We start from the raw sequence: 13510 nt of genomic DNA, 5'->3' as shown, positions 1-13510 counted from the left end.
AGTACGTCGCTTTGTTGTACTTGCGTCTTTTACTATGTGTGTAATAGATTAGTGATGGGTGACACTATGAGAATTTGGGATTTACCCAGGAGCGAAGAGGGGGCCATTCGCTTTTTACAAGATCATGACTTGTTGCCTAAATCTAAAATATGCCTGAATGAACATGACATGACACTGTATTCGTTTGATAAGGCTCCGTTTTGGAAATGTACAACTCGACCGTGCCTGAAAAAAGTCGGTTTGCGCGTTGACATGGTTTTCTAACCGTAGAATACCATTTGTTACTGCGGTTCGTTTCCTCTACTGCTGGGTTTACGAACTGACATCTGTGGCGCAGTGTGAACAAGAGTTGGAGATTACCGGTAAAAGAATTGTTGATTGGAATAACTGTCTCCGTGAGGTGTGTGCGTTCTCTGTGGAACAAAAAAACGGTGGTAGGATTGGAGGAGTTGGCCGTATTGTCGAAATAGACGAAAGCTTGTTTACCAAACGGAAAAATCATGCGGGACGTGTCTTGCCGCAACAGTGGATATTGGGGGGTTTATGCCGGGAAACCAGAGGCAGATTTTTGGTTCAAGTTCCGAATCGTGGAGCTAAAACCTTGATGGAACAAATTCAACCCCACGTTGAACCAGGAAGTACAATTGTTTCGGACTGTTTGAGAGGTTACAAATTGGCCGAATTAGAAGCAGCAGGTTTTGAACATTTCACCGTTAACCATAGATACAATTTTGTCAACCCGGAAACCAGTGCTACTGTAATACTCAACAGGTTGAGCGAATGTGGGGTTTAGCTAAATGACGTAATAAAAAACAATGAGGAACAGCACAACACCATCTTGACTCATACCTAACTGAATACATGTGGCGGTCGGCAGTTGCTGCTGAAGGCGGAAATCCACTACACTCACTCATTCTAAGGTTACCCCTATATTTAAGAAAGGAGACAAGAATTTACCAGAGAACTACCGTCCTATTACAATAGTCCCGATAAGTAGTAAAATAATAGAATCCTGTTTAATAAGGCAACTTTTTCAGTATTTTACATCAAACAATTTGATCTATCCTTTTCAATTTGGCTTTAGACCAAATCACTCCACTGTAATGGGTGTTGAAGCAATTATTGAGGTTGTCTTGAATTGTTTTGAAAATAAGCTGGTGGCTGGAACTACACTTATCGATTTGAGCAAGTCTTTTGACACTGTTAATCACTCTATTTTATGTAAAAAACTTGAATTTTATGGAATAAGGAATTTGGAATTACAATTAATTGAAACTTATCTAAAAGACAGAGAACAAAAGGTTTATGATAATAACTGTTCCTCAGAATTCTTAAGTGTAGTTTCAGGGGTACCGCAAGGCTCTGTTTTGGGACCCTTTTTATTTTTAGTATTTTAGATTTTAGTATAAATGTACCATGTTTTTCAATGCTATATGCAGATGATACAACCTTGTTATGTTATAATACTGATCCTATTAATGTTAAAACCCAGCTTACAGATTCTCTAGAACAAGCCAAAATCTGGTTCTCTGTAAATAACCTAATGATTAATGAAAGTAAGACTGAACGGTAATTCTAAGCAATATATGGGTCAACCTCGATTTTTCTCATATTACAATATAATGTTCGAATAGTCAATTAGAAAAGGAAATGACTAGAATTTCTTGCCGGAAAGCAGTTATAGGGAGCAGGCAACCACCAGACGGTCATATATTGCTTAGAATTACCTATTAGTGATCAGGGGCACTGACGTGATCTGGGCTTCAAATTTGGAACTACTCGAGTAAATTTTTTTTCTAAAAGAGCAAGCAGCGGGCAGGCATCGTGCATGATCTGGGTATATACTGAATTAATTTCAGTCCGCGCGGCGTTATCAGTCACTGGCGGCCGGTCCTAATCAGTTGCTATCGTGATGTGCAGCCGTTCGGATGTTAATCCTTTTTTGTGTGATTCGTGCGAGTTTACATTAGCGTCATTTATAGTTTGTTCTGAGGATAGTGTAACTTTAAGAAATTTTTTGTACGACCACGGAGTTTTACCACGTAATAAAACATGTCCGAGTTGCTGCAGGGGTCAAATGACCTTAAATGAAACGGATCACGTGTTTCGATGTTGGAACAGGATAGAAAAAACTGGTCGTAAACCGGAAGAAAGTGAAAGTCCAGTGCAAAAAGTATGTGTCTCAGTATAAATTAACTTTTTTCAAAAACCATAATCTCACAACGCAAACAGTGTGCAGATTTGTGGCTTATTGGGTGTTATTAAAACCACCACGACATGACCTGCTAAGACATGAACTCGACCTGTCTCATGTTGCTGTAGTAGATTGGAGTAGCTATCTCAGAGAAGTTTGTGTGATTATTCTAGTTGAAAAATCAGAACCTATTGGAGGGGTGGGCAAAACAGTAGAGACTGACGAGGCAAAAATCGGTAAACGTAAATATAATCGCGGCCGTATTATTGAAGGGAATTGGGTTTTCGCTGGTATTGAGGGTGAAACAAACGTTGTTTTTTCGTTCCTGTACCAACACGCGGCCAAGAAACGTTGTTACCTATAATACAAAAGTACGTGTTGCCGGGAACAACAGTGATCAGTGATTGTTGGAAAAGCTATAATTGTTTACAATATAACAATTACCAACATCTTACTGTTAACCACAGTTACAATTTCAATTTCATTGATCCCAATACCGGCGCACACACCCAAACCATAGAACGTTTGTGGCGGGAAGTTAGAGGCAATATCCCAATGTACGGCAACAGAAAACATCATCTTGTTGGACATTTAGCTGAGTTTATGTTTAAAAGAAAATATTCAGATTATAAAACTAGAGTACACAACATCTTTCGGGCAATTTCACATGTCTACAACGGTGTCACAGTGTACGGTGACCGCTGTGAACAACAACCCATTGAGCCAGACTCCAACTCCGACGTTGACGACTATTAAGGTTAGTTGTTGGTTTTTGGTTGGTTTTACTTTGCTTTCTAGCATGTAATTATGTGTTTTAAATTGTTTTACATACATTACCTACATTATATTGTAATATGTAATAACAATTTATCAGTAATTTTTAATAAAAAAAAAGGATCACGCACGATGCCTGCCTGCTGCACAGCACTTCGCGGTGCTTGCTCTTTTAGAAAAAAAATTAACTCAAGTAATTCCAAATTTGAAGCCCAGATCACGTCAGTGCCCCTGATCACTAATAGGTAATTCTAAACAATATATGACCGTCTGGCGGTTGCCTGCTCCCTATAACTGCTTTCCGACAAGAAATTCTAGTCATTTTTCTAATTGACTATTGGAACATTATATTGTAATATGAGAAAAATCGAGGTTGACCCATATATTGCTTAGAATTACCGACTGAACATATACTATTCTCACTAAAACATAATATAGACATTTTGTATGATCCTTATTTTTATCCTGTCAAGCTGATGGGTATTTATCTTGACACTAAACTGAGCTGGGATACACATGTTAACTATCTTTGCAAAAAACTATCTAGAGTAACTTGTCTCTGAAGAAAGTTAAGATCATGTGTCAGCTTGGAAACTTTGTTAATGGTCTACTTTGGTCTGTTTCATTCGCAACTCAACTATGGTGTAAGACTCTGGGGTAACTCAAGTGCAGCCAAAAAAGCTTTTGTTTGGCAAAAAAGGGCAATTTAAGAGCTATCACTGGTTTATCAGCTTCTGACTCTTATAGAGCAATTTTTCCTGATCACAACATTGTACCATAGTTCAAATTCATTTATGCTGAATCGCGGTAGGAAAGTAGGCTCTTATTAACTAGACGCGGTGCGGGGACTTTGTTCAGTTGGGACCGGCAATCAGCTGATCGGTCAGTGACGTATCGGGTGATGCGTTCCTCCCGGCTCGCTGGAGGATTCAGTTCGAGTCTTGAAGCCACGACGACAAGGTCCTGTTGAGAATCGCAGCTCTTCCTCTAACCCTATAGTGTGGGATTTAGAGTAATTCCATTTTTTATCGCGTGTAAATTTAATTCAAGTTTTTTTAATTTTTCCTTCAGTGCGTATTAAATCCCTATCAGCCTCCGTAATCTTCAAAGTAGTAAGTCCGTACCAGCGTTTAGTATAATATCTTTGATTTTTTATACTGTTGTAATTAAAATTTCTAAAGTTTCCCATCTTTCAGAGTCTGAGAATTAATTACATTTTTTGAAGTATTGTGAATTTAATTTTGGTCATAAAGTTAATATCAAGTTTTGTGTTATATTGATTTTGAGTATTTTGAGAAGAGAACTTTTATTTTATTTTGTTAATTTAAACCATTTTTTGAGAAGTATAAATTTTTAGTTTAATTTTAATTTTAATTCATTTTTAATCAGACTCTTAATTAGATTTGTTCGATTGTGTGAAGTTTTGAAGAAAATCGAATCAAAAGTTTTGTAAACTTTGTTAATTTTTTTGGTAAACTTGAATTTCGGAATAAACCAAGTATTTCCGAAAAGTTGTTTAATTTATAAAGTATTAGCTCCATATAAATTACAAAATATGTGCTGTAATAACGGTACATAATTTGCGCCAATCTGTCTATTTCTTTTTGAGCATAAACTTGTACAACAGGTTATTTACAGGAAAGAACTTGTAAACTTGCATAAACTTGTCTGATACCTGTAAAGTGTGTGTAACTTGTATAAGACTTGTATAAGACTTGTATGAACTTGAACATTGTGTATAAACCTGCATAATTTTGTGTAGTGTGTAAGACTGAGGACTTAGAATAATATTGTGAGTTTGGAATATTTGATTCTATTTTAAGAAAATTATTTTAAAATAAAAATGGAGCTAGCGCATGTAGATCTGTTGCTCAAAAAGGAATTATATTTGAAATAAAATTTTAGGACGGAAATGCTTTTGGAAACGACACCGTCATAAACTTAGAAAAATGTGGAGGTCCCCTTTGAAATTTAATAATATGGACAATGCTAGTAACCGGAAAGGGGGTTAAAAATAATTATGGTTATGAATAGGTCAATAACAATGAGAGCAGGAGATAGGAATATTGTTGAGAGTTTCCTGTGTACATTTTTAAAAAGGTCCGGATGTGCCCAAGCCACAATAGCCCAGCCCCTTGTAAAAAGGATTTGTTTGTAGAGTCCGTATCGTAAAGTTTAATTACAAGTGAACCTGATAAGTGAAAGCGAAGTGAACCCTGATAAGTGAAAACAAAGTGAGCATGATAAGTGAAAGTAATTATGACTCGATAGTAAAGATAGGACTGGGCAATATGATTGAACGTACAGATGTTTGAAATGCTTATCAAAAATAATAAGGAAATATCGATCCTGGTTAAATGTGTTTTTTGTTTTAAAATTAAGATAGGTTGTTTTTTTTTAGGTGCAGATTTCTAAATTAAAATTTAAATACGAAATGTGAACTTTTAGAATTCTATAAACATTAGCCCGCCGCACAGGTCAGTATGTTTTATTTTCAGGAAAATTATATTGTCGAAAACGGAATAGAAGATGGGTCTAAAACAATAAAATTGGCAATATAATTTATTTCTAAATTACTTCAAGAATTGATTTATTATATTTATGTATTAATTTGGCCCAAAACACAAAACAAGTTAAGTATGAGAGTCCAGTAGTTTATTATAATAATACAAATAAATATTGGAATATGAAAGGGTGATGTGACGACGTTTTTATTTCAGAAATTGTATGGCTAAGATGAGAAGTCATAATATAAAATGCCAGTGTAAGTGTGTGATAGGAGTGTTTGTTGTAAACCATGTAATTTTCAGGGACAATGAATGGCATTAATGGTGTATAAAGTAAATACACAGATGTATTCTGATGTATTGTGATATATCATGAGATATATTTCTTCCCTGTTCCTTCAAATGTAGAAGGACAGGGTGATTTTGGTAATGTTGTGGTGTTGTTGCTCCCTGTTCCTTCCAATAGAGAAGGACAGGGTAATATTTTTTGGTATACAATGAGTTTGTATTAATAGTGATATTTCTTCCCTGTTCCTTCAAATGTAGAAGGACAGGGTAATATTGTTTTTTTTTATCACTATATGAGGTTTATTGTGTGTAAAAAAATTGATTATTGTGCCATTGTAATCCCTGTAAATTGATTGTATTGTAATTAACAACATCTGGTAATGGTTTACATTCGTGACACTGGCGCAGGCGTACAATAAGAACACCGTGAAAGACTGACAGCCATACAATTATACGGAGGGAATATTTTGTAAAAGGAATGTCCTCCAAGAGCTCAATGCCTCGCTGGCTGAAATTGTTATTAGATTGGAGGAGCAGGTAGCAGTGCTATTAGCGAACCAGATGAGCCAGCCAACCACGAGATCAACGAGGCCGCCGCACTGCACCGGCCGTACAATCATTGGAGAAGCTACCTGCCTCTACTCCTCACCTACCACACATCCCTCTGCGATGGCTACCTGGGGACCCACACACTGGACGTCGGACACCTTCTACCACATCACCCCTCGGACTACACATCACAGCCTCCACGTAGTGATAAGTACAAAAGAATTGTTATTTAAAAGTGTGCATGTGGAGGGATATTATTGTACTTAGTCCGGGATGAGTGTTTTAAAGGTTTAGGTTCCTACCGTGATTGCAGCTTCGGGCTAGGGAAAATAATGTACCATAGTTCAAATTCATTTATGCTGAATCGCGGTAGGGAAGTAGGCTCTTATTAAACCCTTCAACGCGTTTTGCCGTACTAGGTACGTCATGACACCTTTCACTTGAGATCGCGTTTTTGCCGTACTGAGTACGTCATGGAGTAGTCGGTTATTTTTGTAGCTGTAACAGACAACTATCGAATGTTTTCAATGAAAAATGTATACCAATCGAAAGTAGAAGATTCAAACTTTCGATTAATTGAGTCCGATATCTCGAAAAATCGATCTTTAAAAAAAATATCTGAGAAAATCAGCTGCATTCAAGACGACGTCATTGCCGTGCACCCCCGATCGTTTGTCGCTTACGTTTGTTGTTGTTTACAGTCATTGTTAGTGTGATGGTTATGTTCTACTGACATATTTTTGTGTGTTTTATGTTCCTTTGTTTAGTTATTATTATTAGTTATGCTTAGTATTAGTTTTACAAGCTAACTATATGGTTTTTGAAGAAGGAAATCCCGTTTTGACAGGAACAATTTGTTGTGTTTTACAAACATGAGTCGGGAATGTTTTGTAGGTTAGCTAGCTTTTAGGGAAATATTTTTGCATATTTTAGGGAATTTATTTTAAAACTGTTATCGGTTTTGTAAAATATTTTAAAATTCAATCGAAAATGAGTAATCTTGAAGGACCACCTAGTGGAAAGAGACAGTAAAATTGACAGACTTTTGAACCTTGAATCAGATGAAGATTTCGACGATGGATATGACAATGACTTTGCTCAAGCTGAGTTTGAAGTATTAGACTGTAGGACAAAATAGTGATGATGATATTGAAAATAGGCTAGGTGAAAACATTGTAGTACAAAATGAGTTCAATGTTGTTGAAAGAGGAGGAGGTGATGCCATACCTAATTGTAGGCCTAGGCTTACCTGGTTTTTTGAATCATTGTAAAGTTAATAAACTAACCTAAAGTAGGTTAATTTTGTTTAATTTGGCTAATTCTAAACACTAACAACATAATAACAACAAAATAATTATAAACTTGGTAATTTGCTTATATTATTTATAAAACACAAAATCTCTAAAAAACCGCCAGAAAAATCAACGCAGGAGGGGGTATGACCATGAAAAAAAAATAACGCGTTGAAGGGTTAACTAGAACGCGGTGCGGGGACTTTGTTCAGTTGGACCGGCAATCAGCTGATCGGTCAGTGACGTATCGGGTTTGATGCGTTCCTCCCGGCTCGCTGGAGGATTCAGTTCGAGTCTTGAAGCCACGACGACAAGGTCCTGTTGAGAATCGCAGCTCTTCCTCTAACCCTATAGTGTGGGATTTAGAGTAATTCCATTTTTTATCGCGTGTAAATTTAATTCAAGTTTTTTAATTTTTCTTCAGTGCGTATTAAATCCCTATCAGCCTCCGTAATCTTCAAAGTAGTAAGTCCCGTACCAGCGTTTAGTTAATATCTTTGATTTTTTATACTGTTGTAATTAAAATTTCTAAAGTTTCCCATCTTTCAGAGTCTGAGAATTAATTACATTTTTTGAAGTATTGTGAATTAAATTTTGGTCATAAAGTTAATATCAAGTTTTGTGTGTTATATTGATTTTGAGTATTTTGAGAAGAGAACTTTTATTTTATTTTGTTAATTTAAACCATTTTTTGAGAAGTATAAATTTTTAGTTTCATTTTAATTTTAATTCATTTTTAATCAGACTCTTAATTAGATTTGTTCGATTGTGTGAAGTTTTGAAAGAAAAATCGAATCAAAAGTTTGTAAACTTTGTTAATTTTTTTGGTAAACTTGAATTTCGGAATAAACCAAGTATTTCCGAAAAGTTGTTTAATTTATAAAGTATTAGCTCCATATAAATTACAAAATATGTGCTGTAATAACGGTACAACATCATGACATTGAGTTGCATGTATATATACAGTAATCTGCTATATGTTAAACATTTTGGTATGTTTAATAACCACAGTTTTTATCATAATTATGAGACCAGACAATGCCTTAATTTAGTGACCCCAAATATTAGGTTGGACAAGACTCATAAAAGTTTTAAATTTCAACAGTACATATTGTTTAACAAGTTACCATTAGCAGTAAGGCAATTACCTTGTAATAAATACAAAAGTGTGATATGTAGTTGGTTAAGAAGAAAATGCTTTTATACCACTGAAGAATATTTCAACTGTGATTTTAATGATCTAAGAATTTGAATGTTGTAATTTTCAATATACAATAATTTATGGTTGTAATATTATGACTTAGCTGTATTAACTTGACGAAGCTTATTGTAATTTGTGTTACTTAATAGCCAATAAAGAATCTGAATCTGAATCCTTGATATTGCTGCATTCTGGGCATCACAGGAAACCCATTAATAATTGATAATTGTTGTAAGTTTGTAATTTTAAAAGAGTTGTTTTTTCGTTCTATAATGTTTGTTTCTATAAATTTATATTTTTGTGTTCCTCATACTGGTGTGGTCGGTATAATCCCAAAGTACCCTTTTTATACTACACATTTGACACATAGTCAACTATACTACAATTTACTAAAAGTCTTTGTTCATTTAAAACCTATATTTGTATCTTCACATTATTAAATTAATACATAGCCTATTTTGTATGGGTTGTTTATGAACTAGGTCCGGGTAATCATTCTTTCTATGGATGGAATCTAAACCCAGTTTCACATTGACATTTTGTTTTCAGTATTTTGAGATAGTCATGAATATTGATGATTCGATTTTGATGGTAGCTGCTTATTATACTGCAGCTGTTCCTGAATCTCTCGTTTTATATTTTAGTTTAGGTAGTTTAGATAGGCTAATCATGAACACTGATCAGTTGTAGGCCTAGTATAGCTTTGTCATTTCCACCACTTGAAACTCAAGTTTTGTTCAGGACTGGTTAATAAATTAATAACATGAAACTCATATTTTGCCACTCCCCCCATTAATTATTTACTGTGGCCACTTACTATACTGCAACCCTTAATATCAAAACACTGTAGTAGTAGACTAATTAGGCCTATGCTAGTTGAGAACTAACCTGTAGGAGTACCCAATGTAAATGTCTCATAGATGATAGGCCTATGAGTGACCATTCACGACTATAAAAGGTTTTTAATCACATTCCAGATTATAAGGAGGTATAACATAAGTATTAATATCACATTTCACTTAACCTTACGTAGAGATCAACATGATATATAATTCAAAGAAATGCTAATTTAATTCAACAATTAACACTAACCACATTCGACAGCCATAACGTATTAAATTCGCTGTGGCTATATGATGGCCGGCTACCGTCTGTAGATTAGACAGACGGGCGATGAGTGGTGACGTCAACCGTGACGTAACGAAAGGGCAGCCATAACTGTCACATTAACACCAGTGCCTTAGAAATATAAAACACACAATTTGTAGACTATTTTATTAATTACATATTATGCATTGCTAATGTATTGAACGTTAATGTAATAAAAGTGTACGCTTAAATAAATTAAAAAAGAATAAAAATATACAACTAAAAATTAACCATGTACCAGAATCTACACTTCGTAGTTTATTAAGATATAGTTTTGTTTCTCGCAATTTTACTGGAATGTTTCAATTAATAGTCATTAAGAGAAATCATAATTAATTATAAATAATTTTTGTCATATTAAATATGTATGTCATTTAATAGCATAAAATAACTGGAACATTTGTTTTATTTACTAATAACACTCAAATGGTTATGATTTCATTGTATATTGTATGTAAGTGGTAAGAGGGAAATTAGTCTCTCGTCTTGAGATATTTGAAAATTAATTCTTCCATTTACCAATTAAAAATAGTTTTATTATTAATCACTTAAGTATTATCGGACTTTATCAGGACAGTAGGTTCTTATAGAAGGGATATTGGTACAGTTTAAAGTATATAGCAAACCTAGAATTACTTATTCTTAATTCAATATGGTCCGTATTTTCTTTATTATTGATAAAAGTTTTCAACTGGTCAAAAGAACTAAACTTTCTACAACCCGCCATTTTAATAACAATGCACAGTGCTAGAGCTACTTCAAAACCTTTGGCGTCAAGTCTGTGACGTCATAGTCGTTCCCGTCCTTTGAAACTAAGACCGGTGACCGGGCATATAGCCACTCCGTATTAAATTTGCTTCCCAATGGCCAATCCCATTGCATTTCCAAATCCAACTCCGTCCCCAATCACCAATCATATTACGACAAAAAAAAACAAGTCATCACAAAACAGCAGTTGTACGTAGAAGTCTCATAGCATCCCCAGCCGTCCAAAAGCCATCAATCCATTTTTTCTCAATAATTTGATTTAAAATTACGTAAGGATTGTCTCAACAATGTCATTTCTTTATATTTTACGTTACCGTATGTAATGAAAATGAGTTTCGGAGACTGTGTCTTATAAAAAAGTCCATACGAGTGTTTTTATAAACTAAATGTTTGATGAAATTATATACAATAATAAACCTTTTTAATACTCTTGGATTTTTTTTATTTCGTACGATGTACATTTCAAATTCTAAGAATTCATCTTCATCTTCTGGGTCCTGAACTTATGACCTTGTCTTGTCTATATATTTTAGAAATAATATTGCATTCAAAATTTAGTTGTAAATTATTTGAGGGAAGGAATTACCTCGATCACAACACGTGATATAATCATATGCTTAGAACCCGGCAACACAGACCATATTTATTTAGAAGACTTCCATCACAAGCAGGAGTCAGATTTTAGAACAAACTCACATAATGCATTTAGATTAGAAAGAAATAACAAAGCATTCAAAATAAAACTTATACAAAATTATCTTCAAATATTCGACATGTTATGCGAATTTGTGTAAAATAACGTAGGTAGGCTAAATGACTAGATTAAAAATGAAAGATTAACGTGTTATAAATTTTAAACATATTTGATCAAAAATAATTTAGATATCTCAAAGATTATGCTTAGTTTTATTTAATTTTAATTATTTTTCATATTGTGATGTTAGTAGAAAATACGTCCTGTACATTAGAAAATATTTGTAATAACTTAATGTTGTTATATCAATAAACTGTTTGTTTGGTATGTAGTTCTCTATGCAGTTCAGAGGAAACATAATCTTGAGGACGGATGGAGATTAATAGTGTAGTATGATGATACCACGAATGTGCTTAATTCATACTTCACAAATATTATAGAAACACTCAGGTTTGTAATTGATCCAGTAGAAGCCCCAGTCATAAAACTCAACATTTCTTAATCTTGTCACCGCTTAATGAATACGCGGTGTTCCTTCGTCACTTTCTACAAAAAATCTGTTGGGTGAGACAGAAGTCAAAAGCCTTTATACATACAAACGTAACAACAAAATTACAAAATCGTAGTGTGTGCGGGGTCATAATTTTCTTTTATTATGCAATCATTGTAGTTCTGGTAGTTGCTTCTATATACTTCACTTTGAGACCATGCATAAATTTGGAAAGAGCATTTGATAACAAAGATAACTAAATTAATAGAAAAGAATATGTTAAAAAATATAAAATAATAATGTACAATACAAATTAAGAAGTTTTTATTAAATTCCAAAACAAGTGTTCTCAAGAGATGAGCTCATTTATTGGCTAGACGTCTTGGCGGTTTGGTAAGCTAGACTTTTTAAAAAGTATAAATCCAAAACATATTATAATTGGCACAATCATGCCAATAGTATGTAAAAACCACTGACACTTCTAGAGACCAATTACTCTCTTGTCTGACATTTCAAAACTATTCAAAAATGTAAGTTTACTCAGTTGTAAGATTATTTAAAACAACGTCCAACCTTCGAGCCAATTTAGGTTTCGCAGCTCAAGCAGCTACCTACAGTTTTATTGACTTCGATAAATTTCCGTTGGGTTGTACAGGTCACGTTATTTTAACTCTATGTGACCACAGCAAGAGTTTTGACTGTGTCATATGGCGCTGTTCGTTAGACTGGTGTTCATAGGCTAAGGAGATTTTCAGGATTGGTACAGATTCTACCTTACAGAAAACACTGTGTTGAGTAAATCGACAGTCAGATTACCCATCGTAGATTGAGTGATGTAGAGGGTAGTGCCACAAAAATATGTATTCTGCTCGTCTTTCCTTCTGTATTTAAACGATTATAATTCTTTTTGTCGATGACAGCACGTTTAACTTATGTGGGAAAAAGTAAATGAGCTAGAAGATGTTCACAAATGATACTTCTGACTCTTTAAAATTGGTCATAATTTACAAATTGAGTATTGAAATGTTCAGTAATCTGGGGTTTGAATATTCATTTAATTGTAAAAACTGAGTTAATGATCTCGAAATCCTCAATGAGTCTTGTATTTTCATTTTGGAAACCATATTATAGGCATGATTAGTAAGGATTTGGATGGGCCGGTCGATAGCTATTCATTAAGAAGATATTGCTCGCAGTACCCTGTCCATTGACTTAATCTATTTGAACTAAGATCGTGCTACGAAAACCTATGACTGTAGAATCGTTTTCTATAATAAATTAAACCAAAACAAAATTAGAATACCTTACAAAATCTTATAAATGACCACCTTATACAAACCTTATTGTAGGCCACCATACTACTTGTTAGCGAGTATCTGAAGTAAGTTTTAGTAACAATACTGTACCTGATTGTTTGTATAACGTGTTAATACATTATATTAGGAAGATAGAATATTTAAACACTATAGCAGATTTTAATTTTTTTTTAATTATTCTATAATGAAAATATCTGTATTAAAATGAGTAAAGTACTTTCAATGAAGAATAAAATGTTTACTGTTGTTTTGCTACAAATTATTGTACACACACACACACACTTTATA

At 34.0% G+C, this 13510-nt stretch overlaps 1 protein-coding gene across 2 annotated transcripts in view; it reads right to left on the bottom strand.

Annotated features, from left to right (window-relative positions):
* The window catches only part of LOC124362736 (KAT8 regulatory NSL complex subunit 2), a 28494-nt gene extending 18533 nt beyond the window's left edge, over positions 1–9961 (bottom strand). The window contains exon 1 of one of the 2 annotated variants that reach the window (XM_046817474.1): positions 9694–9961. In XM_046817474.1, coding sequence (XP_046673430.1) covers positions 9694–9748 — 55 coding nt within the window. In that variant the 5' untranslated portion in view covers positions 9749–9961. The remainder of the gene's footprint in view (positions 1–9693) is intronic. The other variant, XM_046817473.1, reaches the window with a different exon arrangement.
* Positions 9962–13510: the final 3549 nt, after the last annotated feature.

The sequence above is a fragment of the Homalodisca vitripennis genome, chromosome 5 (genome assembly GCF_021130785.1).
Source record: "Homalodisca vitripennis isolate AUS2020 chromosome 5, UT_GWSS_2.1, whole genome shotgun sequence".
NCBI classification, from domain to species: Eukaryota; Metazoa; Arthropoda; class Insecta; order Hemiptera; family Cicadellidae; genus Homalodisca; species Homalodisca vitripennis.
The sequence above is the reverse complement of the archived record's forward strand: the minus strand, read 5'-3'. Positions and strand labels throughout refer to the sequence as shown.